Source organism: Dendrobates tinctorius, unplaced genomic scaffold (assembly GCF_039654945.1).
Source record: "Dendrobates tinctorius isolate UK_male_01 unplaced genomic scaffold, ASM3965494v1 ptg000089l, whole genome shotgun sequence".
NCBI lineage: Eukaryota > Metazoa > Chordata > Amphibia > Anura > Dendrobatidae > Dendrobates > Dendrobates tinctorius.
In genome coordinates this window covers 18,170,070-18,197,461 of record NW_027361757.1, presented here as the reverse complement: position 1 = coordinate 18,197,461, position 27,392 = coordinate 18,170,070, and the positions used below count along the sequence as shown (strand labels likewise).

General features: G+C 44.8%; 1 protein-coding gene across 4 annotated transcripts in view; it reads right to left on the bottom strand.

Moving 5' to 3' along the window:
* Positions 1–27,392, bottom strand: part of PDLIM1 (PDZ and LIM domain 1) — a 98,461-nt gene that overhangs the window by 10,415 nt on the left and 60,654 nt on the right. For 3 of the 4 annotated variants that reach the window (XM_073585873.1, XM_073585872.1, XM_073585874.1), the window contains exons 3-5: positions 26,741–26,825; positions 9,048–9,238; positions 780–931 (exon numbers count right to left, since the gene is read on the bottom strand). In XM_073585873.1, coding sequence (XP_073441974.1) covers positions 780–931; positions 9,048–9,238; positions 26,741–26,825 — 428 coding nt within the window. Of the gene's footprint in view, positions 1–779; positions 932–6,943; positions 7,253–8,732; positions 8,945–9,047; positions 9,239–26,740; positions 26,826–27,392 lie in introns of those variants that run through there. The other variant, XM_073585875.1, reaches the window with a different exon arrangement.

Genomic DNA, 27,392 nt, shown 5'->3' with positions numbered 1-27,392 from the left:
AGACGGATAAACAAATTCCGACGAATTCAGCCCATCAGTTGCAATCCGTCGCTAAAACAAGTCTATGAGAAAAAAAATGGATCCAGCGAGCTAATTCGCTGGACCGTTTTGTTCCTAAAACGACTGATTTTGACTGAAGTGTGACAGAGGCCTAAAAAGTTATGGTTTTCAGAAGTGAAGGAATTAAAGAAGCACAAAAAACCCCACACCTGTGTACACAAACTATTGCATGGACACATCTAACCTGGCCACTACGAATAGTGAACACTCCTAAGCTGTACGGAGTCCTGACCTTGGACTGTATACAGTAATGACTGACTCATCAGGATGTCCAACTTCCAATAATTCCTGAAGTTATTGATCTTTGACTAAAGTTTACATTGTTCCATCAAATTATCTTCTGCTTTTATTTTTATGTCCATGTTTACTGGTCATTCCCAAATCTCTTGCTGTGAGAGCTCGTTAATGCAAATAAACCTCCCTGCCTTCATCTTCCAAAAATCCGTCTACTCTCTCCAAGACCACTGCTTCTCATAGGCGGTGTCTGGTACTGCAGCCGAATCAGACAATACTGCACACAGTCCACGTACCAGAGTATTTTTTGTTGTGTTTTTTTTTTTTCTCCACTCTTATTACACTGTAAAATAGGAGACATACATCCCATACACACCAAATATAATTTTCTTTAAAAAATAAAAATTCCATAGACTTTATAGAAATGCCTTTCTGTTGAGCAATTTTTGGGGTTTCATTTTTGGCTTTTGAGAAGTGTTACTTGCCTTTTTCATCAGTCTCTAAAATTTCCTGCAATACTAAGAAGGAGGCCGATTGCCGGGGTGGTTCATTGGATTCTTGATTCTCCTGCAGCATCTTGTAAACCTCAGAATCTTTGTCAATTGGTCGAACACTGGTCGGCTGAGGGCTCTCAACACTGAATGCGACAGAAAATAAAGACAAGCAGAAGTCTGAGCACACCTTGCTTTTATGGCATTTTTTTTTTTTTTTTACGGGTTGCAGAAGTTTTGTAAGAAAGGGCCTGTTATACCCTTAAAGGGGACCTGTCATCAGGTAAAAAGCATCTGTTCTTAATTTATTCCCGCTGCACTCAAGTTTGTTTGTTTTTTGTACAAATCCACCATAAGGTTCCAGAGATACGAGCCGTTACTTACTGATACCTTTTCTGGTGTTTAGTAACAAGGCGGTTGCTCGGGGGTAAAAATGCAGAGCAACTAAAAGACATGCCCCCACAGAGTCCGGTGAGCCACGGCCCCTTGGTAGAAACATAAGAATTAGCACTAAATTAAAAAAAGGAAAAAAAAAAAAAAAACTCTCTCTGGATTCGAATGGCAGATATGAAAACAAAAAAAATAATACTTAGGGGAGCAGCTGGAATAAAATAAGAGGAAAAACTGGCCACTTCTGACCTGGCGATAAGTCTTCTTTAATTGTGTATTCCCATCGTGCACATTTTTGGTATACCCTTAGGTTATGCCATAAATGTCTGATAGATGTGGATCCCGTCACCAAGCCCAACATTTATCTCAACAGCGAGGCCTGATCAGACGCAGCTAGGTACAGAGAGGTGGCCATGTATACGTGGCTTTTTCCTTTTATTTTACGGCGGTTCTGAATACTGACAAGCACGCTTGCACTGCAGTTTTCAGAACTTCTATACCTGTCTATTCGTGGCAGCATGTGATGGGGCCCCATTCCCAAGATGGATGTGGGTTTCACACCCGCATGTATCAGGCATTCATAGCATATACTGAGGATGTGTCACAAATACAAGAATGGACGGACAACCCCCTTTAAAGCAGTGCAACCTGTCCAAGGTTTGCACCTGGTGTTACAATTTATCCACATCACTAGAGCTGAGCTGCAATACAAAGCACAGCCTCTTGATTAGGGTGGCGCTGTTTCAAAAAGGGAAAAAAAAACAAAAAAAACAAAACAGACCCTGTTTTCCAATCTCTGCCAACCCACTGGACATACCCATGCACTGACAATACCAGTACTACAAGTACAACAAAGAAATTAAAACACATAGAAGCACAAAAATAGAGGAAAATCATCTTTTTTTTTTTCAGATGGTTGTTACTTACCAGTTAACCATTTATTTTGTGGCACATTAGCAGTTTTTGGTCCACATTCATTTTTCTCCCATTGTAGTGAACTGAACACAATCATGGTGGTCACCATGGACCAGCAGGAAAATATTAAAGGGAACCTGTCAGCAGTTTTGGCCGATGTAAGATATGACCACTGCCTTTCAGGGCTTATTCTAGATAAGCCCCCGGGTCCTACCTGAAAGATAAGAAAAATAAGTTTTATTATACTCACCCGGGGGGCGTGGTCTGGTCCGATGGGTATCGCAGGTCCGGCGCCCCACATCTTCTTGCGATGCCGCCTTCCTGTCGCTTCATTGTTCCCCGACTTCGCGCTCCTGCGCAGGCGTACTTTGTTGAGTTCAGAGCAAGGTACTGCAGTGCGCAGGCTCTGGGCCTCTCTGACCTTTCCCGGCACCTGCGCACTGCAGTACTTTGCCCTGCCCTCAACAGGACAGATTAAGTACGTCTGCGCAGGAGCGCGATGCCGGGAGCGATGAAGCAACAGGAGGACGGCATCGCAAGAAGATGGGAGGCACCGGACGCGGACGGCTCCCCCCGGGTGAGTATAATAAAACTTCTTTTTCAGGACGGATCGGGGGCTTATCTACAGCTTTATAGAATGCTGTAGAGGGAAAAAAAAGAAGGTATAGTAGGATGTGAAACTCATTTATTTTTGTGATTTTTCTATGCTTAAACCAAAATGTCTTGGTCTCCTCACCTGACCATGGATGTTAGTATTAATTACCTGTATAGTTTAGCTAAATTAGTAATATGTGTTAAAGTAAACTAATCCTGAGTATCTCCATGCCCAACCATTGTGTGAGACTAAACAATGCCTGACCACCTCAATGGCCCTGACCAATTGTAAACAGTGCCCGACCTACAAAATGCACCATCAATGCCCGACCAATTCACCTCCCCCCCTCTTGATTTTACATTAGCGATTGTGTATTTTTTCTTGAACTTGTATTAAAAAAATTTTTTTGTTCAGAATGGTCACTAGTTTTTCAGATGTAAAAATATTTTTCTACCAAATAATTTGATCAATTTGTGTCTTTTTTTCTCCAAAAATGTTTTATGATGTCACACGTCTTGCCTTGGTGTCCCAACACCTTGCATTGTTCATGCTTGCATGGTGGAAGCAAAGCTGAACATTGAGATCCTGAAAAACGCAGTAAAAAAAGCACCGCAAAACCTGCTTTTAGTCTGCAGTTTTGTTTTTGTTTTTTGTTTTTTTTAACTGCCAAGACATTAAAGTTTTGGCTGCAGAAAAAAGGCAGCAGAAAAGCAACGTGTGAATGTAGCCATTAAAAAAATCTGAATTAAACAGAGCATGAAGGGGAAGGGGTCATCAGAAAATGGACTAATGTTTAAATCAGATTTTTATTTTAATTGCATTTATTTTTTATTTAGTTTTCATATGGCAATCTGTAGTAAAAAAAAAAAAAATATATATATATATATATATATATATATATATATATATATATATATATATAGAAATCTTGCAATTTTCACACTGGGCACTAGGACCATTCTAGACAAAAAGCACTGCAAAAGGAAGTCTCTTATCACAGGCTGGATTACAGTGATAACGCTACATGCACACTGAATATTGGGTGAGAGTTTTAACTCCGTATTTGTAAGCCAAATCCAGGAGTGGAACATTCACAGGACAAGTATAATGGAAGCACGTCACCACTTCTGGATTTTTGGGCAACCCCTGGTTTTGGCTTACATATACAGTGGGGAAAAAAAGTATTTAGTCAGTCAGCAATAGTGTAAGTTCCACCACTTAAAAAGATGAGAGGCGTCTGTAATTTACATCATAGGTAGACCTCAACTATGGGTGACAAACTGAGAAAAAAAAATCCAGAAAATCACATTGTCGGTTTTTTTTTCATTTTATTTGCATATTATGGTGGAAAATAAGTATTTGGTCAGAAACAAGCAATCAAGATTTCTGGCTCTCACAGACCTGTAACTTCTTCTTTAAGAGTCTCCTCTTTCCTCCACTCATTACCTGTAGTAATGGCACCTGTTTAAACTTGTTATCAGTATAAAAAGACACCTGTGCACACCCTCAAACAGTCTGACTCCAAACTCCACTATGGTGAAGACCAAAGAGCTGTCAAAGGACACCAGAAACAAAATTGTAGCCCTGCACCAGGCTGGGAAGACTGAATCTGCAATAGCCAACCAGCTTGGAGTGAAGAAATCAACTGTGGGAGCAATAATTAGAAAATGGAAGACATACAAGACCACTGATAATCTCCCTCGATCTGGTGCTCCACGCAAAATCCCACCCCGTGGGGTCAGAATGATCACAAGAACGGTGAGCAAAAATCCCAGAACCACGCGGGGGGACCTAGTGAATGAACTGCAGAGAGCTGGGACCAATGTAACAAGGCCTACCATAAGTAACACACTACGCCACCATGGACTCAGATCCTGCAGTGCCAGACGTGTCCCACTGCTTAAGCCTGTACATGTCCGGGCCCGTCTGAAGTTTGCTAGAGAGCATTTGGATGATCCAGAGGAGTTTTGGGAGAATGTCCTATGGTCTGATGAAACCAAACTGGAACTGTTTGGTAGAAACACAACTTGTCGTGTTTGGAGGAAAAAGAATACTGAGTTGCATCCATCAAACACCATACCTACTGTAAAGCATGGTGGTGGAAACATCATGCTTTAGGGCTGTTTCTCTGCAAAGGGGCCAGGACGAATGATCCGGGTACATGAAAGAATGAATGGGGCCATGTATCGTGAGATTTTGAGTGCAAACCTCCTTCCATCAGCAAGGGCATTGAAGATGAAACGTGGCTGGGTCTTTCAACATGACAATGATCCAAAGCACACCGCCAGGGCAACGAAGGAGTGGCTTCGTAAGAAGCATTTCAAGGTCCTGGAGTGGCCTAGCCAGTCTCCAGATCTCAACCCTATAGAAAACCTTTGGAGGGAGTTGAAAGTCCGTGTTGCCAAGCGAAAAGCCAAAAACATCAGTGCTCTAGAGGAGATCTGCATGGGGGAATGAGCCAACATACCAACAACAGTGTGTGGCAACCTTGTGAAGACTTACAGAAAACGTTTGACCTCTGTTATTGCCAACAAAGGATATATCACAAAGTATTGAGATGAAATTTTGTTTCTGACCAAATACTTATTTTCCACCATAATATGCAAATAAAATGAAAAAAAAACAGACAATGTGATTTTCTGGATTTTTTTTTCTCAGTTTGTCTCCCATAGTTGAGGTCTACCTATGATGTAAATTACAGACGCCTCTCATCTTTTTAAGTGGTGGAACTTGCACTATTGCTGACTGACTAAATACTTTTTTTCCCCACTGTATACTGTGGTAAAAAAAACTCACCATGTGCATGAGGTCTAACAGCTCTATACACAGCTGATAACACCGGAGCCACCATTCATAATTGATGAGGTCACAGCTGATCCTGCTCTCCCTCCCTTCATAATGTCCTTTGCACACAGTCATTAGATGCTTATATACAAAAGATAGGGTCTGACAGTCTATTGCTGTTAATATACGTGTGGATTTCCTAAAATCGGGTGGGGAGCAGATTTTCTTTCGAGGGCCATTTAGATATTCATACCGGCCTTCTAATTCCACCCACAAAGTACGGTGTGACGCTGGCAATGGTGTCAGGACGTACTCTTTCATTGCCCATGTGTGAATACTGTGTGCGTGTGCTCACAGAACAAGAAAAAATTAAAGGGTCGGTGGCGGTCAAAATACAGCTGAGGTCCAAATTACTACACGGTAACCCAGGAGTCTGCCTGGGGGCCGGATAAAAGGTCATCGAAGGCCATAAATGGCCCACAGGCCTGAGGTTCCCCACCCCTGTCCTAAAAGAACAAAGAGGACTCTAGAATAGCCTCAGTGGCCAGTGTGAAAAACTGCAAGATATAAAAAAAATTGTATAAATAAAATGAAAAATAATTAAAAAAAGCAAAACATACATGCAACATGAGAATGGGATTTACACACTAGGTCATATGTGAATGAGAGTTGTCACACACACTTTACTCCAGATCTCCACTCATAAATGAAGAGTAAGGACAAGCTGGACATGGCAAGCTTTACCTAATCTAAGCCAGCTTAGCTTTGTCTCAGTCGTAAAATCAAACCCTTTTGAGGCTGATAAGCAGCATTTTTACATTATAGACTCAACCTACGCCTGCAAATGAGTTAATGGCTCCTCCTAAGGCTATGTGCACATTAGGATTATGCCACGTGCCTGTGGCTCCATTGGGGCTTCTGTCTGATGCCTTGAAAAATGGGTAGACCGTACTTAAAAAGATGGACCCTGCCAGAATGGAGGCTACACAGAGTCCATAGCGGTTCCAATGGGGGTCATATCTGAATGCCATTTTTCAGGGCTTTAGACAAAAGCCCCAATACAGTCACGAATGTGTGGTCTAAATGTGATGTAATCCCAACCTAAACCAGTGAACGACTTAACCAAGGAGAACCACAAATAGTGATATAAGATACTGATGCTCTTCAGCTATTGAAGGAATCCCGAGTTTCCATTAAAAAAAAATCCAGACTTTTCATCAAAACTGCATTATTGGTATAAAAATGCTCAAATATTACACATTGCACAGATTTCTAGGCATTGCAAGGCAGCACATGGAGAACGACAATATACGGGCATGTGAAAATCAGACAAAAAGGTGCATTCTAGATGACATGGAGGAGTTCAGAGAAGGAGATTACATGGTATTATGAGGAGGTGCCAAATGTGGAGCAAGCAGTGCCAACCCACAACACATACAGGGTGCCAGGTACTTGTGCACACGGGCAATGTTACCTGGAGTAAGTTGGGTTAATGCAAGAGATCTGCCCCTGCAATGTATCCAGAATGTTTTCCTGAGAATAGAGTTGTAATGGGGAGTTAAACTGGACGTGGGTGACTTTGAGTCCAGGAATTTCCACTTCCACAGGACTGTTGGGACAGATCTGTGCGGCTTGCTTTAGCTCTTCAGGTACCACTCGCACTTGATTTGGGATGGAGGAGGTGCTGTGCCTTCTTTGTAAAGAGGCAGGGGCCAGACGTGACTGAAGAGGGTTAAAGACAGAAGCCGAGGGAGCCTTAAACATGGCAGAGGGAGAAACGGGACTAGAAGCCACGATGAGGTTAAAGAGAATAGATAGACAGTGGTTTATGACAGGTGAGCAAGAAAAGGAAGGAAATGTAAAAGTTAATATTTTGTAACACAGCAATGAGAATTCTACATTAGGAGCCTATATACAAAATCATCCTCTGTGACACTGAAGTATGGGGCTTGCATAAATACTAAAATACTTCACAAATTACTAATACAAATATCGTATGGGCAGTTACGCTGCTTATGACGTTCGTTGTGCCCGTCACTAGCATGGTACTTTAACTAGAATGGCCGTAGGTCTCTCATGGAAATATCGTTATAAAGTTGTTCTCCATCTCCAAGATCCTATCCCACTCATATATAGTGACAGCAGTTAGTGGTCGTAACCATGAATATCTAATCTACTGCAATGCTCTGCATAGGGGTAAGCCACATAGCTAGCTAATCAGACGAACTATACTACATTTCTAACTGGAGGTATTTGCTAATATTATTACTACACCTACTACATATTGGGATTGAATCTTGGAGATGGGAATACCAGCAATAACTGGCGGAGAAGCCATTTTCCTCATCAATCAATTCTTTAGGACCTAGTGGCATTATGGGGGCACTAACTTTTCTAGTCTATTGATTTAGCTCAATCTTGCATCACACTAAGGCTACGTTCACACGTAGTGGAACTCTCGCAGAAATTACCGCGAGGATTCCATTCCGTGGGAAAATCGCATTTTAAATTCCCGCGGAAAAACTAGCATTTTGCAAGCGTAAGTAGCTTGCAGAATGCTAGCGTTTTCCAAGCGATCTGGAGCATCGCTTGGAGAACTGACTGACAGGTTGGTCACACTCGTCAAACATAGTGTTTGACAAGTGTGACCAACTTTTTTACTACTGAGGCCGCCTATGCAGCATCAGTAGTAAAAGATAGGATGTAAAAAATAATAAAAGAAATAAAAAATATTGTTATTCTTACCTTCCGGCTTCCCGCCTCTCTCCATGCTCCCGGTCCCAGTAATCCTTTGCGAAAATGACCGCGATGGCGTCCGTTCTCACGGGAGCGCGACGTCATCGTGAATGACCGCAAGACATCGCGATCCCGCGAGAACGGACACCATCGCGGTCATTCTCGCAAAGGATTACTGGGACCGGGAGCGTGGAGAGAGGCGGGAAGGCTGCGCGGGACGCCGGAAGGTAAGAATAACAATATTTTTTATTTTTTTATTATTTTTTACATCCTATCTTTTACTACTGATGCTGCATAGGCGGCCTCAGTAGTAAAAAGTTGGTCACACTCGTCAAACACTGTTTGACGAGTGTGACCAACCTGTCAATCAGTTCTCCAAGCGATGCTCCAGATCGCTTGGAATACGCTAGCATTCTGCAAGTTAATTACGCTTGCAAAATGCGCGAAAACGCGAAAATAACGCTACGTGTGAACTCAGCCTAACAAGTCTTGTATAAACTAGGAGCAGACCGTTAATGAGAAAGCACCTGATGGAGCCTGTTGGTGATTTTAGTGGCTGGTAAGTCATGCTGAAAGCACGCTGAAATTGGACAGGTCTCTGGTAAATGGAAAAAAACACAAAAACATAAGATTAGTTTCCCATCTGTCAGTCATCTGTAGATGGCTTGTGAAAAGAAAAAGTCAGAAGTATTAGACATTTATACAGAATTCTCAGTAACATTTGTAAACTATATAATCGCCTGAAAAGGAAATCGCATCAGTGACTATGGTAAAATGACAAGAAATCAATATAATCCTGATAGCACTATAGAACATACAGACCATTATCTACAGATACTTACACTTCACTTGGCACTTGGGCACTAGAGGATTTGGTCTCCAAAGTGTTATTGAAGGTTTGGATATTGTCAGAGGAATAGAGGCCGGCCGGGTTGTTGTACTGAGCAGTGATCACTTTGGGGGTGCTGGAAGCGGAGGCGGCAGTGAATGGCATAGCACTCCGGTTGTGTGCAATTCCTATTTGTTTTATTTCCTGCATGCAAAGGGATCAAAAGCAAAATCAGAAGTGTCTCTAACATGCACGCGCGGAGTGACAAGACAGCCAGTAGTCATGCAATGCCGAGCAACACAACTCCACGGATCAGCCAGTGCCGGCCACGGGCAGAATGGGAGGCTCCAGAAGCATCACATACAATGGGAATATGTCAACTCCAACATCCCTAAAGTGCAGTGATACTCAAAAAGCTGAAAAGAGGATTATTCAGAATCCACCATTCTTATCTTAGTTTACACTAATATACTGTAAGCAGGGAATGTGATGCATGCTATTGATGGAGACCTAGGACTTGCAGTGGGCTTAACGTGAAGCTAGTGGGCCTAATGCAAAATCTCCAACAGGTACCCCAAGTATTATGGGTCTTTATAGTATAAGTCTTTAATATGGGCCAAGGAGACCCTTTAGTCCTGATGAGACAGCAGTCCTTGCCTAGGAGTTCTCTTCATTAAAATTGAACACTTAGGAGTCCTCTCTCATACACCAGTATGTGCCACACCGTCCATACGCAGGCTTAAGTCAGGGGACTGTAAATTCTAAAATTTAAAGTGAACTTGCCACTAGGTTAAAGTGGTCAGTTTTTGCTCTTTTATTCCTGCTGCTGCCCTAAGTATACTGTTGGTTTGCTTGTTTTAAATCCGTCATATGGTTGCAGAGATATGGGCCTTTATATTTAGAATTAATTTTTATGGTCTTTACTAAGGGGGCATGGCTCATCGGTAATTATACAAAGCACCCTAAAAACACACCCCCTTGCTCCACCCCTATATAAAAAATAAAAAAAATCTCAGCCACACCCCCTTGTAAAGTCCATAAAAATTACAACAACATCATCATCATCATCATCATCATCATCATCATCATCATCATCATCATCATCATCATCATCGTCTCAGGAACCAGATGGTGAATTTTACTATCACAGAAACTGGAATACTCAGGGGAGCAGCAGGAATAAAATATGAGCAAAGTCTGGTCATCTGGTGCTCTTTAAATTAAAGTTTTGAGTGTCATTCTTAACTATTTACTGAATTCTAGAATATAGGGTTTGGAGGCATCACAATTCTCCCAAAAATCTGATTTCAACCTTTTTCTCCTAAAAAAAATAGGGCACAAATTGTGACAATTTCTCTTTGACAGCTCAAGCCAGCGGCATTAGCATGATGCTGGCCTGAACTGTGGGCTCTCCCATCCAGCCAGCTCCAGAGTAGCGCTTACAGGCTCTATAGAATGAGCTTTTAAGCTCTGAGCTCCAAATCTGGGAGAACTCGGAGACTGCAGTGATGTCAGATAAACTTGGCTTTGAGCCGTAAAATTAAAAAACCCTCCATTCTTGAGAACTGAATTTTCAATAAAAAGTAAATTACATAGTTGCTCATTTCTGCACGCACTTTAAAAGTTTATGATAAGACCACCCCCATAAATCAAAGATATATGTAAATGACTTGTATGAGAATGCAAAATTCATTGCCCTACGATTGTACGAAAGACTTCTCGATCACATTCACTGGATTAAATATTCTATACAAGCAACTTTCACAGGATAATTTATCACTTTAGTATCAAGTGCAATTGTGGCACCTCTGAGGGTCCAGTCGCCACAGAGATACTGCACCTCACCCAGAGGTGTGGTTTCCCACTCAGGTAACGAGGGAGCACCACCCAGGACTATAACACCTGCACCCAACACACACCAGTTCAGTCAGGACATCTGGGTGTACCCTTATGGAGGATGGCCTTATCCCAGGCTGGCTAGGAAAGGGTGTTGGGGAGTCAGTGGGGAAGGTAGGAAAAAGGGGAGGAGATTAAGGGAGTGACAGTTGGTGGGAGGAGTTAGTGCTGAGGTAAGAAGATTGTTCTGGAAAGATTCAGTCAGTCAGTCAGAGATTGATGCGAGAGAACATAAGTCAGTCAGAGGAGTGAGGGCTGACAGAGTCTGAGGAGAGTTAGTGAGGAGAAGGGCTACAGTAGGAAGAGCTAGAGAGAGAGTTGTGAGAAGAGCCTGAAGGAAGCTCCTGGGAGTGCGGAGGCCTCCCGTGGGGCCCGTATCCAGAAGTGGAGGGACCAGGTCGCAGTGGGGGAGCCAGCCCCTAAGACTAGTGGAGGACTACAAGACTCAGCTAGCAAGCCGGAGGCTGGGGTAGCTGTATGCACCTCAGCCACAACCACATTCAATCACCAAAAGGGCAGCCATATAGGAGCAAGGGGACTCAAAGGACTTCGTCCGACAAGGTCCGCAGCTGCTGGCTTGGGGACACTGTTTGTTAAGGTGCCGGGCAGGAGAGCGGAAACCAGCGCAGTGAGACAGCCAGGAGGGAAGCACACAGAAGGGAGTCCTGGAAAGGTGTATCCCAAACTATCTGGGAGTTTGCTGGACCCCTCACCTGGAGGACATGGTACTAAGCGGGCATCTGTGCGCAAGCGAACTGTGAGTAGAGCATTGGAAACTGTACCCTGCTGTGTCCTCTATCATTCATGTCTCACCTGCCCTGCACCACACTCACCACCACAGCCACCATCTTTACTTATGACATCCTAACTGCTCTGTGACACTTCTCTACCCGTGGAGAGCTTAACCATCTTTGCTGCCCTAACACCATCCCAGAGGATTCTGCATCGCAGCGTTGGCTACCCTTGCCAAATACCACGGGTGGCGTCACGACTAAATCCCCTATAAACTACCCCATCATCATCTTTTATTAATTTTACTGGATGCCCAGGGCCACGGACCGGGTCACTGCTGCCGTGACATCCCTATTAAGAACTGACCGGCCCTGTACCGAGTAACCTAAGACCCTGTGAGGCGCTGCACAATATTGCCAAATTTACTTTTATTTCTAAGAATAGTATTGAAAAATATTCACTTGATTTTCTTAAGACTCAAATCAATATATTCTAAAATAGAACAAAAATGAGCTATTCACAGTATGGGCAAGTTTAATTTTGATTTATGTTTATTTTCAAAAAATTCTAGGTTTAGTTTTCCTTGCTAGCCAACAATTTGGAAAGAGTAGTCTAAGGAGTAACGTTTCTCCTTGTGGAGAGTGACATGTCAAGCCTGGTATGTCAGTGTGAGGAGACTTAAAAGCCATTTCCTTTGGGAAATTAAATAAGCAAATTGTCTCTTCAGAGGGATAGGTTGATATTGACTTTTAGGATCTCTACTTCCAATAGGTGGCGCTAAAGTTCTAGTCCTCTTCCTCTCTGAAGAGACAATTTGCAGAAAGAATGGTCAAAATGATTTAATGAAAGAACGTTTTTAGATCATGCATGGATGACAGGAGGAGTAGTGTGGTAACTGGGCCGTAAAGGGGGAACACTGACTGAAGACCTCATGCTCAAGACTATAGAGTTGTATAATTTGCATAGACTTCCAATATACTTTCTTTTTTAGTTTCTATTTAGTTCTTTGGTTTGTCAAGATTTCTGCTTGCACTTACTAGCAACATTCAGGGCGGGATTCATTACTTGCATAGTTTGGTTTTTTTTTTCTACCCCTTCATGACAGTGCTATTTTTCATTTTTACCTCCCCTCCTTCCAATAGCTATGATTTTTTTTGTCCCGTCCCCATAGCTGTATGAGGGCTTGTCTTTTGTGGTACAAATTATAATTTTCAATGACACCAGTCATTTTATCATGTCCTGCACTGTAAAGCGGGAAGAAAATTTCAAATACGTGGATATTGCAAAAAAAAAAAAAAAAGTGCAATTCCATAATAGTTTGAGATTTTTTTTATTCACTATATGGTAAAACTGACCTGACAATACGATTCCCCAGGTCAGTACTAGTACGCAGATACCAAACATGTATAGTTTTAGTTTTTATTTACTGTGAGTAGTGAATTTTTTTTCCTTATGTTGCCATTTCCTGGCACGAGCGCGCCGATTTGCGCGTGGAATGACGCCGCCCTGCTGCATGTTAAATGACAGTCAGAGATTGACAGCAGCATTGAACATGTTAACATTTCTGGGCGCAGCTTCTCCTCACCAGTTGTTAGCAGAAGATGATGGCCGAATTATGCCGCCATCATCTGCTGGGAAAGATGTAGGCTCGGCTAGCGAGCCCGTATAAACACCAGGGACACGACATATGACCTAACTGTACGTCAAATGCCAGAAAGGGGTTAAGTGACTTTTCTTTGTGTTGTGGTATTAGTTTTTGTTACAAAAATTTTCACAACTGACGAACATATAGAGAGAATATTGGAAAGATTTATAACTTCATTTTTATAAATATTAAACATTAGTTGCTATAATCTGTTCTTAGAACACAAGAGACTTTTCCATGTGAGGCGATCCCCTACATGACGGGCCATGACGGGGTGAAGTCACCTCCCCACAACCCATACCCCGACATTCCGCACCCATGAGGCAATTATGGCTCCAGTGCATGAAACAATAGTCCTGTTCTATCTTGTGCCTGTTATTCCATTCTTATCACACCTAGCGCTGGTTGACGCACCCTTGTAATTACATCACGTCGCTCAGGAAACAGATCAACAAGGACAAATACAGCACAAAATGATGAAACCACAATCACGGCACACCACGGACACCGGGTGCACTGACATTGCCATACATGAGATTTCACAGGAAATTACACAGCAATAAACTTTTAAACAACTGTTCAGTAAATGAACTATAATTGTGTGTCCTATGGGCTAGTGATAAAAGCTGGCAGCTGGCTGAGTACCATGCACATTTCTCAGAGGTCACCGTAAAGGCAACATCAGTACCCAGATGTTGGCACCAGGGGGTGCTATTTTACATGAAGTTTATGGAGAGTGAATTGTCAGCCAGTTTGTGCACCACAAACTAATGTCATCTACACTAAAGCCCCCGTCTCACATAACGAGATCGGTAGCGAGATCGCTGAAACGTCACAGATTTTGTGACGCAACAGCGATCTCGCTACGTGTGACACATAGCAGCAACTGACCCCCCCCGCTGGATATCGCTGATCATGCTCGCATGTCCTGGGCCATTTTTTGATCGTGCGTCCCGCTGGCCACCATGCATCGCTGTGTTTGACGCCGACGAGCGACCTCGTTGGCGACGCAGAACTCAGGGACGTAGGTGTGAGTCGTCAGAATAGCTGCTGTGTGACAAGGTACCAACGACCGCCGAGGTCGTTATACGGATCGCTGGATCGTTGCTGCGTCGTTGAGTAGATCTGCATGTTTGGCAGCTTACTAGCGACGCACCAGCGATCCTTACCAGGTCGTATCGTTGTCGGGATCGCTGGTGCGTCGCTATGTGAAACTGGACCCTAAGCCTCAATAAGGCTCTGTTCACGTATTCAGTAATCAGTCAGAATGGCTGCAGCAGCAATCCGTTAACAAAAAAGTTGTACAAACTTTTTCGTCTGAAAAAAAACAAAAACTAGATTTCAGATGGATCCATTTTTTTACATTGAAGTCTATTGAAAACAGATCTGTTAAATAGGCATCCGTTGTTTTCCAATTTGAAAAGGATCTGTTTTTTTGCTTACTGGATCAGCTTCAAATAGACGATTACTTGAAAGTTCACATGGCCGTAGTAAATGTTATGGTATTTATTTTTCCACCTCCAGTAAGCAACAGACAGATTACTGGACGTGTGAACAGAGCCTTATTGAGGCTTAGGATGAAATGGATGAAAAGCTGATGGATATTTAACGGATCCGTTTTCCATAGACTTCATTAAAAAAAAACGGATCCAGTTGAAACCAGTTATTTTTTAGAAGGACAAAAAAAAGTTGTGACAGCACAACTTTTTTTTTTGCCAATGGTTGGCTGCTTGATCCGCTCTAACTGCCGATTACTGCGCTGCCGGGATTCACCAGTTTCACACCGTGGAATGGTGGTTATGTATGTGTTATTCATACCTCTGGCTAGTGGTCGCAGCCTCTCTCCATACATTTGTGTACCTGGCTACTTTCAGACTTGCGTTAGGAGGCGCAGCGCAGGGCAGCCACTAAGCTCCGCCCCCAGCCGTGCCTCCTCCGGTCAGCTCCTCCTATGGGTGCCTGACGATGCATGTGACCAGCGTACCCTATATTTAGCACTGGGTACACTGGCCGTGCGCTGATATGATTTTGCCGGCTCGTGCACCCTTTTGGTGCTGCGCCGACGTGTGCTAAAAGGTACAGTGTTGCTTTTTTGTGCGCTCGGCGCAGCGCCAAAACGGCACATGCGCCGGCAAAATCATACCAGCGCACGGCCAGCGTACCCAACGCTAAATATAGGGTACGCTGGTCGCATGCAGCGTCATGTGCCCATAGGAGGAGCTGACGGGAGGAGGGGCGGCCGGGGGCGGAGTTTAGCAGCGGCCCTGCACTGCGCCTCCTAACGCAAGTCTGAAAGTAGCCAACTCGTACATACCCTCTATTCCGGGGTCTGAAACAGGCAAATCCCAGTGTGTGCGCTAGGGGCATTCATAAGTCTGCAGTCACACACAGTGTTTTGGCACTCCATGTTTCTGTTTCAGATAAATCCCTTGTCCAATTTTTATGCTAATCAGCTGCACGTGCTGCATACTTGACTCTGCATTAACAGCTCCCGAGCCTCTTTTCCCACCTCCCACATGACTGACAAGTTACTATCAGTGATCTGTTCCTCGCTGGAAGTTTTGTGCAAGCGCCATCATTCCCGGAGGCGCCACATGTGCGCAGATCAATAGTCCAGCTTTCACAATGTCCTGAGGACCTTACAGCGTAGGCACTGCCCCCAGAATGGCAGCTCTTGCACGAGATCTTCATCTGGGAGCAGATCAATAAGAGAAGAGTGACCTGTTAGTCAGTGACAAGAGACCTTTGGCGGGTAGGAAAAGAGGCCAGAGAGGTGTAAATGCAATTGTGGCTCATTAGCATAAATATGAGTCATGGGATTTCCCTGACACAGAAACATGGAGTGCTTAAATGGAGGTATGGATTTAGTCGCCATCATAGTGCCTTTACATAGGAGGATAGTAGTTTAGGGTACAACACTAGCGCCACCTATTGGAAGTAGCAATCCTAAAAGTAAATATCGACCCTCCAACGAGATTTGTCACATGACTTAGGATAAAAACCAAAATCTTAATTTGCAGACACTGTGTTTCGGGGTGCTGCCCTTCGTCAATACAGTGTCTGCAAATTGAGATTTTGGGTTTTTTAAGTCTTGTGACAAGGCTTGTTAGAGACTCGAGATGATATTGATTTTTAGAATTTCTACTTCCTGACTGACACAAGCTCTCCATGAAAGTCTGTGAAAGCCTCATTCTTCCAAGTCTAGCGTGCAATATGGCATTTTTGATTAATCGGGTCCATAATGTGAAGATACATGACAACTTTAGTTCTGCCAGATCTGAGTGAAAATAATTTTCTCCATGTGTTGTGCAGAATATACCGTAATTGAGGCCGTGTGTGACATTACTATAATGTTATCCTGGATTGGCCTCGCCATTTCTATGATCAATGAATTCACAAATGTTCAGATTTGGAATGAAATTAAAGTAAAATAGTGATGAGGAGTTTCTCCTGTGCGCTCACCGCATTACGTCTGCTTCCTACACAGCACTGGAAGAATCACCGCACTTCTCTATCAATTACCACAAAAATTACCACAAAAAAATTGAAACTTCCTTGTTTGACAAAGATTTGAGGTCATCATACCTGCTCTGGGCTCAATATACTAAACCATACTAATGTTACCCCAGGGGCATAGCTGAGGGGCGGGTGGACCAGGTGGTGAGACACAACGACTGCGCCAACAGGCCACTTTGCCTTGGTACTTGGTATTAAGATAAAGGAATGGGTTAGCATGTAAGCTTTGCCCCAGGAAAAAGAAAGCTGAGCTATAGCTCAGGATGAACCTGTTAAGGTTTTTATGACGCTCCCACCTTATATTTTACTGATGGCAATGAAATTGTAGTTCAGTCTACAAGCAGCATGTTATTACACATCAAATGCGCAGAAAAGTCACAAGCCTGGAACTCGTCCTCTGCCTCCTCTTCCTGCCCTCTCAGCAATGACTGATGGCTTGTACAGTACAAAACCAACACAAGAGACAGAGTGCAAGAAGGTCTCATAAAAGTTTAACATCTTTTATTAATATATACTGTATTTTTCGGACTATAAGATGCGCTTTTTTCCCAAAAAATTGAGGGAAAATGGGGGTGCGTCTTATAGACGGAAAATACCTAATAAAATACTGTGGTGGTGGCGGTCCTGGTCCGACGCTGCAGGGTGATGCAGCCTCCCTTCCCAGGCTGGTGCCGCGGTCGTGCTCTGTGGTGCAGGGGGAATCCGCTGGCATTTTGTGAAATTCCGGAGGCCCCCGCAGATCCATGGCTGCTATGCGGTGGCCTCAAGGAAAATGGCCGCAGGGGGAGGCACATGTTCAGATTCAGATGTCGGCACCGAGATCTCAATCTGAGCATGCACCGTCCCCTTAGTCCATTTTCCCGGAGGCCACCGCATCGCAGCAATGGATCTGCGAAGGCCTACGGGCTTTCACAAAATGCCGTCGGAGCCACACCGCACCACAGAGGATCACCGCCGCACCTGTCGCAAAATGCCGGCGGAGCCCTGCCGCACCACCACCGAACCTGTCACAAAATACTGACAGAGCCAAAGGGAACCCCACAGCACCACCGCCGCACCAGCCTGTAAGTCTGTACTGGTCCAATGGCCCCTACGTGCGTTTCACCTGCAGCTTCATCAGGGGGCATACATTAGCAGCTACCAGTCATTGGTGTGGGGTCCTGAGTAGAGCAAATTTTTCCATATTCTGTACAAATTAAGATTGGCAGCGAATACTGAATCAGCAATATTCGCCGAACACAGCCGAACGTCATTTTAGTCAATGGGAGTAGAAATGAACGAATACGGTATGTTCGGAACTGATTATCAAACATAAATTTGGTACAAATAGGGTACCAATATGGCAAATTCAGATTCGGCAATAATTTCCAAACATATTCGCTCATCTCTAGTCCTGACAGGGCCAGGACATTACTGGGAAGCAATGTCATATACAGTGTCTTGCGAAAGTATTCAGCTCCCTGGAACTTTTCAAACTTTTCGCACATATCATGCTTCAAACAAAGATACCAAATGTAAATTTTTGGTGAAGAATTAACAATAAGTGGGACACAATTGTGAAGTTGAACGAAATTTATTGGTTATTTTAAAATTTTGTGGAAATTCAAAAACTGAAAAGTGGGGCGTGCAATATTATTCAGCCCCTTTAACTTAATACTTTGTTGCGCCACCTTTTGCTGCGATTACAGCTGCAAGTCGCTTGGGGTATGTCTCTATCAGTTTTGTACATCGAGAGACTGAAATTCTTGCCCATTCTTCCTTGGCAAACAGCTCGAGCTCAGTGAGGTTTGATGGAGATCGTTTGTGAACAGTAGTTTTCAGCTCTTTCTACAGATTCTCGATTTGATTCAGGTGTGGACTTTGACTTGGCCATTCTAACACCTGGATACGTTTGTGAACCATTCCATTGTAGATTTTGCTTTATGTTTGGGATCATTGTCTTGTTGGAAGACAAATCTCCGTCCCAGTCTCAGGTCTTTTGCAGACTCCAACAGGTTTTCTTCAAGAATGGTCCTGTATTTGGCTCCATCCTTCTTCCCATCAATTTTATCCATCTTCCTTGTCCCTGCTGAAGAAAAGCAGGCCCAAACCATGATGCTGCCACCACCATGTTTGACAGTGGGGATGGTGTGTTCAGGGTGATGAGCTGTGTTGCCTTTACGCCAAACATATCGTTTGGCATTGTTGCCAAAAAGTTCGATTTTGGTTTCATCAGACCAGAGCACCTTCTTCCACGTGTTTGGTGTGTCTCCCAGGTGGCTTGTTGCAAACTTTAAACGACACTTTTTATGGATATCTTTGAGAAATGGCTCTCTTCTTGACACTCTTTAATAAAGGTCAGATTTGTGCAGTGTACGACTGATTGTTGTCCTATGGACAGACTGTCCCACCTCAGCTGTAGATCTCTGCAGTTCATCCAGTGTGATCATGGGCCTCTTGTCCGCATCTCTGATCAGTCTTCTCCTTGTTTGAGATGAAAATTTAGAGGGACGGCCGGGTCTTGGGAGACTTGCAGTGGTATGATACTCCTTCCATTTCAATATGATCACTTGCACAGTGCTCCTTGGGATATTTAAGGTTTTGGAAATCATTTTGTATCCAAATCCGGCTTTAAACTTTTCCACAACAGTATCACGGGCCTGTCTGTTGTGTTCCTTGGTCTTCATGATACTCTCTGTGCATCAAACAGAACCCTGAGACTATCACTGAGCAGGCGCGCTGTCTGGGTGTTATGTTCGACTCCGATCTCTCCTTCACCTCCCAAATACAATCTCTTGCCCGCTCATGCCGCTTACACCTAAAGAACATCTCTAGAATCCGCCCTTTTCTCACCATGGAAACAACAAAAACTCACTGTCGCCCTGATCCACTCCCGCCTGGACTACTGTAATGCTCTATTAATTGGCCTCCCTCTCACTCGACTCTCCCCTCTCCAGTCTATCCTTAATGCAGCAGCCAGGGTTGTCCATCTGGCTAATCGTTACTCAGACGCGTCCGCTCTTCGCCAGTCCTTACACTGGCTGCCAATTCATTACAGGGTACAATTCAAAGTACTTGTTCTCACCCACAAAGCTCTACACAGTGCGGCACCCCCTTACATCTCCTCCCTCATTTCTGTCTATCGGCCTAACCGACCGCTGCGCTCTGCAAATTGCTTTCGACTAACCTCTGCCCTAATCCGTACCTCCCACTCCCGACTCCAAGACTTCTCCCGTGCTGCGCCAATCCTCTGGAATGCTCTACCCCAAGATATTAGGACCATCCACAATTTGCATAGTTTTAGGCGCTCGCTCAAAACACATTTGTTCAGAGCGGCCTATCACATTCAGTAATCAAAGTCATGTTTGTGTGTGTGTAGCCCATTCACTATCTCCATCTAACCCCCACCCCCTGAAGATGGCTGGACCGTCATTGTAAATACAAACCTGTGCTTTGTATCGCCCCCACCTCATTGTAGATTGTAAGCTCCACAAGCAGGGTCGTCTTATTTCGCTTTAATTATTGTATTGTTAACGTTGTTACTTATGACTGTTGTGTTTGAAACTGTTCAACTGTAAAGCGCTGCGGAATATGTTGGCGCTATATAAAGATTATTATTATTAATTATTATTATTATTATACGGAGACTTGATTACACACAGGTGGATTATATTTATCATCAATAGTCATTTAGGACAACATTGGATCATTCAGAGATCCAGAATGAACTTCTGGAGTGCGTTTGCTGCACTGAAAGTAAAGGGGCCGAATAATATTGCACGCCCCACTTTTCAGTTTTTGAATTTCCACAAAAATGTAAAATAACCAATACATTTCGTTCAACTTCACAATTGTGTTCCACTTGTTGTTTATTCTTCACCAAAAAATTACATTTGGTATCTTTATGTTTGAAGCATGATATGTGGGAAAAGGTTGAAAAGTTCCAGGGGGGCAAATACTTTCGCAAGGCACTGTATATGTTTATTTCCTTTGTGGGTATTGGAGCAAAAAAAAAAAAAAAAAAAAAAGGAAATTGGACATAATTTCACACAGAACCCCCAAAATGGGCAGGACAAAATTGTTGCACCTTTTGGAATAAATCGATCGCTTCCTAACCTTCAATCATCAGCTTCTTACACCTCTTAATTGGAATTTTGGACCAATCTTGGACAACTGCTCCAGGTCTCATATTTGAAGGCGCCTTCTTCCAACAGCAATTTTAAGATCTCTCCACAAATGTTCAATGGGATCTAGATCTGGACTTATTGCTGGACACTTCAGAACACTTTGGCGCTTTGTTTCCATCCTTTTCTGCGTGCTTCTTGAAGTATATTTGGGGTCATTGTCCTGCTGGCAGTTTTGTGTGAAATTATGTATAATTTGCTTTTTTTCCCTTTACTTTTCGTGTTGTTCCAATACACACAAACAAAATAAACGTGCAACTGCAATAATTTTCTGTGAGAAATCCACCTCACCTAGATTTCACTAGCGAGATCGCTGATTTTATCTGTCCTCAAACTCCAGGTGAGAGGAACAAATTCTGTGCGGGCGCTTCACTCGCTTAAATTGTGGGATCATCCACAATCCCCAGGGTCTAATTGACTGCTTCTGTGAGGCCGTCCACCGATTCACGTGACCCTGGAGTGTCCACGTCAATGTGCTCGTCTGGGTCGCAATCTGAGGTCTGCTAGCCATCAACCACTGGTAACGGGAAGCGAGAAGCAGAGCTTACGGATGCCAAGGCACCGGATGGACAGGGCGACACCGTGTGGATTCGTTTCCTCCGGGTCTGCCTGGAATGAGAGCAGCCCCTGCAGGCCGGAGGCTTTTGTGAGGTGGAGGTTCCCTCTGAGGCCGGCGAGCCATCATCTCTGCCCCTATCTGGGGCTTGAAGGGACTCTATTGCTCTCGTAAGCGATGCCATAGACTGTGACAGTAATCATGCCCACTACGGGGATTTTGACACATTGATCGCAGGGGAGGGGATCCTGGGCGCGTTCGGATTCGCAGGCTTCGCATAATCGCTTGCTCTGCGCCCGCGGAAATGCAGCCCGACAAGAGAAGCATGCAGCGTAAAAGAACGTGTGCATCTTTGCCTTTTCGGACATACTGTACCTGTCCGCTGCTGGGGATGTGGGGAGGAGGTAGCAGCTCGTTTTCCCTGTAGCGTGGCCTCCCGGGCAGCACTTACCTCAGTCCTGCGCCCCCCCCGTCCTGGCCGCTTCTTCAAATCGCGAGCCACCAGCTGTGGGAGTGAGCCAGCATGTAAAAACCGCTCCAGGGGAGGGGCTTTCGATCTGCGGCCTAGCCACAATCCGAAGCCCGGGCCTAAATTTCTTTGCCGCCGCCCAGTGCGGGGCGGGCCACCGGAAGTGACGCGAGGCTCCAAGGGCAGGACTTCCGGCCGCGGCCTAGCTCCGGCCTCAATTTTTCCCCTACCCGACCGGGGGAAGGGGGGAGCGTGGTTCCATGGCGCTGAAAAAACATGGCGCTACTAACCGGCGCGGAGCTGCCTGACGGATCCAGCCACTCTTGCCTTGCATGGCCGGTGGCTTCCGCCGGCTGGGGCTCCAGCCCTCGGATTTTTGCAGGAGCCCTCCTAGACCCTCTCCTCACCGATGATCCTCTTCAGCCTGAGTGCAGGTATGTGAGGGGGCCTTGATAAAAAATAGGACAGTGCAGGCACCCTAGCTCCATCTAACCCCTTCAGGGGGTGAGGAGAGGGACCGTCTGTCACCTTGCAGCACCGCAGACTAAGCATTGGTGGAGCAGTTGGGGCCGCACGGACTAGTCTTGTGCCTCTGTATAGCCCATGGTTTCAATACCTCGGGGTGGTCAGGGTTAAGTCCGGCATTGTGTCCCACGTCGCGGGAGAGGATACGTGGAGGGACACTCGCACGTGCTCGCCCGTTGATGTTTTGGGGAAATCGGACCCTTTTAATAGGAACCGTTGCCCCTGTCTCATCTTCATAGACGGTAAAAATAAAATAAAAAAAGGTCTGGGGAAAACGGCCCAGATATGTCCCACGGTGCGGGAGAGGATACGTGGAGACAATACTCAACACGTGCTCGCCCGTTGATGGTTTGGGGAGATCGGACCCTTTCAATAGGGTCCGTCGCCCCTGTCTCCTCTTCATGGGAAGAAAAAAAAAAAAAAAAGAAAAAGTCTGGAGCAAAACCAGACGTGTGTGCCTCCATGGACACTAAGCAAAAAAACTGATTTCCGCCCGCAATAGGGGCAAGGGTGTATACTGCGGAGGAGGAGCTAACCTCTTTTTTTCACTTAGTGTCAGCCTCCTAGCGGCAGAAGCATACACCCACAGTCTCTGTGTCCCCCAATGAGGCGAAGGAGAAAAGGGGTGAATGGTGTGCCTGTAAGACCATAACCCAAACCCACAGGGTTTCGCTATGCTCCCATACAGGGTAGATCAATGCAGCTTTGCATGTATTATTATTATTACTAGATGGTGGCCCGATTCTAATGCATCGGGTATTCTAGACTATGTATGTAGTTTATTTATGAAGTTTTAATAATAATGCACCCCCCCAATCCTGATATGCATGGTCCTCTCACCCCCAATCCTGATATGCATGGTCCATTCACCCCCCAATCCTGGAATGCATGGTCCTCTCACCCTCCAATCCTGGTATGCATGGTCCTCTCACCCCTCTTTCCTGTTAAGCATGGTCCCCTCATCCCCACTGCTGGTATGCATGGTCCCCATCACCCCCCCCATTGCTGGTATGCATGGTCCCCCTCACCCCCCATTGTTGTTATGCATGGTCCCCCTCACCCCCCTTTCCTGGCATGCATGGTCCCCTTCCCCCCCCATTGCTGGTATGCATGGTCCCCCTCACCCCCCCCATTGCTGGTATGCATGGTCCCCCTCACCCCCCCCCATTGTTGGTATGCATGGTCCCCCCCCCCATTGCTGGTATGTATGGTCACCCTCACCCCCCTTTCCTGGTATGCATGGTCCCCCTCACCCCCCCTTTCCTGGTATGCGTGGTCTCGGTTAAAAAAAAAAAAAAAAAAAATAGTTATATACTCACCTTCCGACGGCCTCCGATCTTCTTTCCACGCGTCCGGCCTCGCGGTCCCAGTAATGCATTGCGTGAAACACCGCTGATGACATCGCACTCTCGCGAGAGTGACGTCCTCTCCGGTCTAAGGCGCAAGGCATTACTGGGACCGCGAGGCCGGGCGCGTGGAAAGAAGATCGGAGGCTGTCGGAAGGTGAGAATAACATTTTTTTTTAATTTTAATTCTCTTTTTTTTTTTTTACAGATCAAGGCCTGCCGCCCCATTGAGTGCTGAGCCTGCTGCTGATTGTAACGGTAAGCTGCGCCTGCCGCTGCGACCAATCAGCGGCAGGCGCAGCGCTCAATGGGGCGGCAGGCCTTGATCTGTAAAAAAAAAAAAAAAAAAGAATTAAAGTGTAAAAAAATGTTCTCACCTTCCGACAGCCTCTGATCTTCTTTCCACGCGCCCGGCCTCGCGGTCCCAGTAATGCCTTGCGCCTTAGACCGGAGATTGACGTCACTCTCGCGAGAGTGCGACGTCATCAGTGGTGTTTCGCGCAATGCATTACTGGGACCGCGAGGCCGGGCGCGTGGAAAGAAGATCGGAGGCCGTCGGAAGGTGAGAATAACATTTTTTTTAATTTTAATTCTCTTTTTTTTTTTACAGATCAAGGCCTGCCGCCCCAATGAGCGCTGCGCCCGCCGCTGATTGTAACGCTTACCGTTACAAACAGCTGCGCCTGTCGCTGATCGGTCGCGGCCGCCAGGCAGCTCAGCCGTCAATCAAAAGTGTATAGGGGTGATAGACTCTACCCCTGCAGATGATGTGAGAGAAGGATCTAACATGTTCAATTTCGGAGTCTGGCAGCGGCTCTGGTAGAGACCACAGAAGCGCTCGGCTGAGCAGGTTTCTCCTGTGTATGAAGGAGTCAGGAGAGGCAGTCAACAACTGCACACAAATACGGTGGGCTGGCAGCTAGCCATTGCCTATGGGGGACCATCAGCTGCTGAACAGTCCTTGGACAGTCAGCTAGTCATTGTATATAGGGGGTCAGCAGCTAGTCGTTTGTGTTCTGGGGGGTGCTTTATAAAAGTTAAAAAAAAAAAAAAAAATACAGCCTTTTGGTTTTAGTCAACAGGATCTGTACTATAAGAGTAAAAACATGTTTTTTTTTTACTCCTGGTAGATGAGAGCATAGTTTACATTGTGTGAAGGCGCAGCTGTGCTTTATATAAACACATTCATTAGGTATGGAAATCTAGAATAGATGCAAAGCAGCATGACGCACGGCTAGAAGGATCTCTATATACAGCAACTCAAAGGGTGAATCCATCACTCTTAACAAGCAGAAATATTCTAAGTGCGCCTGAGGAAGAACAATTACACTGTTTGCAATGTGTGTCACACACTTCTGGTGCGAAGATATTACAGCAAACAAGCAGGAAAGGAGTTTCATTGCTTATTAATTTGACATTCCATCCTGAAAATGAAAAGTGATTATACATTTCTCAACACTACTCCTATGGTGCCCTCTGTTTGCCCCAGCTGCCTAGATGGGCGCCACCCTGCTTGTAAGACAGGTACAGTGGCATGGCACGTACAGTGGTAAGGCTGAATCATGCTGCCACTGCCTTTCCTGTTGGATTGTAGAGGCATGAAAGGTGTGCCTAAGGCCTGTTCCACACTTCAGTTTTTTGATGTCAGTCAAAATCCGCCGTTTTGCAAAAAAAAAGATCCGCCATTTCTTTTGGCGGATCCGTTTTTTTCCCATTGACTTGCATTGCGCGGATTTTGACGGATAGTCATCCGTTTTTTGACGAATCCGTCATAATTTTGGCGTCCGCTGTCTTGAGTGGACAGACAATGAAACGTTTTTTGTGTGCGTTAAAACAGCATGCGTTATAATGGACGCCTATGGGCGTCGGATCCGTTGTCAACCGTTAATTGATGGAATTCGCAAACGGATCCGCCTTTTTATACTGAGCATGCCCGGAAGAATTTCCTTTCATGATATTTAACCCCAAATCCCGTTCTGGCAGCAAATCGCTCTCTCTCTACTTTTCCAGAGTCATGTTACTTTAAATTCATGCACTTAGCGACTAAAGCGGATCCGGTGGCATCAGTTTGTGACAAAACGGAAACAGATCCGTTTTTTCACACTCTGGCGGATTTTGACTGATGCCAGAAAACTGAAGTGTGAATCAGGCCTATGAGTCAATTTACACTGCAACATTACCAGCACCGCCAAGGACAATGACAGAGGAAAACAGCGACTGGTGAGTATAACACTAGGGTCTGGGAACTTATTGGCACCACTCCAGTGCTGAAAAAAAAGAAATAAATGCTGGAGTGGTGCTTCCAACTACCTCTGACAGGCAAACATGCCGCTAGTCAGCAGCTGCTTAATGCTGCATGGTGTCAACAGACTGTAAGGCCACGTTCACACGTTCAGTATTTGGTCAGTATTTTACCTCAGTGTCTGTAAGCCAAAATCAGGAGGAGTGGGTGATAAATACAGAAGTGGTGACTTGTTTCTATTACATTTTTCCTCTGATTGTAAGCCAAAATCAGGAGTGGAACAAATACTCATGCAAAATACTGCCCAAATACTGAATATGGCCTTAGACTTACTGTTGCACTCTCCATGACACTGTGGTGGCGACCTTAGAAGCAGGAGGAACGGTTGAGGGACTATTTGTGAGGTCACTTTTCAGTTTCTGGTTGGAGGGTCACTTTAACCTAAGGCGGCAGGTATAGTTTACTGCTCAAGTACAAGCCACCAACTTGTGCCCCTATTGAATGTGGGGCCATTTATCCCAGCATGCAGAAGTCGTGATTATTGCCCGTAAATTACCTATAAGTTTTATTAACAGCTGCCTTAACAGTAAAACAAAGTGTTCATGATATGATATACCTGAGGATTTGCTGCCAGGTTCATCTTATACGGGTTAGTTTTGCCTTCTTCAGTTACAAGGGGCGACCATATTTTAGACTCAACCCTATAAGAAAACAGAAGAAAAATCACCTTAGTCTCATCTTTGTAATCTTAAAGGTATTTTATAAAAGGTATACATGTTCCTTTTTTAACCTAATTTTCTGGTATTTCCTACATCCTGCAAATCTATTATTTCTATTAGTAGCTATTTTTCTGTAAGTGCATGATAGCCGTGGAAGACACTAACTCGTCAACTAGATTATCGAGTCCATATGGTGAGAATGGCAGGAACGGCACATCCAAGAATAATTATTCCAGCAGAATTAAAATATCCACATGTTGATGAATAAAATAGACTCTAGACCAGGGGTGGAGAACCTCAGGCCCCAGGGCCATTTACGGCCTTTGAGGACCTTTTATCCGGCCCTCGAGCAGATTCTCAGGGACCGCATTCTGGGCAGGGAGCTGTATTTTGATTGCCACAATCTCATTACTTTCTTCTTGCTCTGTTAGCACATACACAGTGTTCACTACTGAACACTGAAGGGCATGCAATAAAAGATTACGTCCTGACACCAGTGCCAGAGTCAGGATGTAATTTGTGGGCAGAGTTTGTACGGCCCCTGAAGGA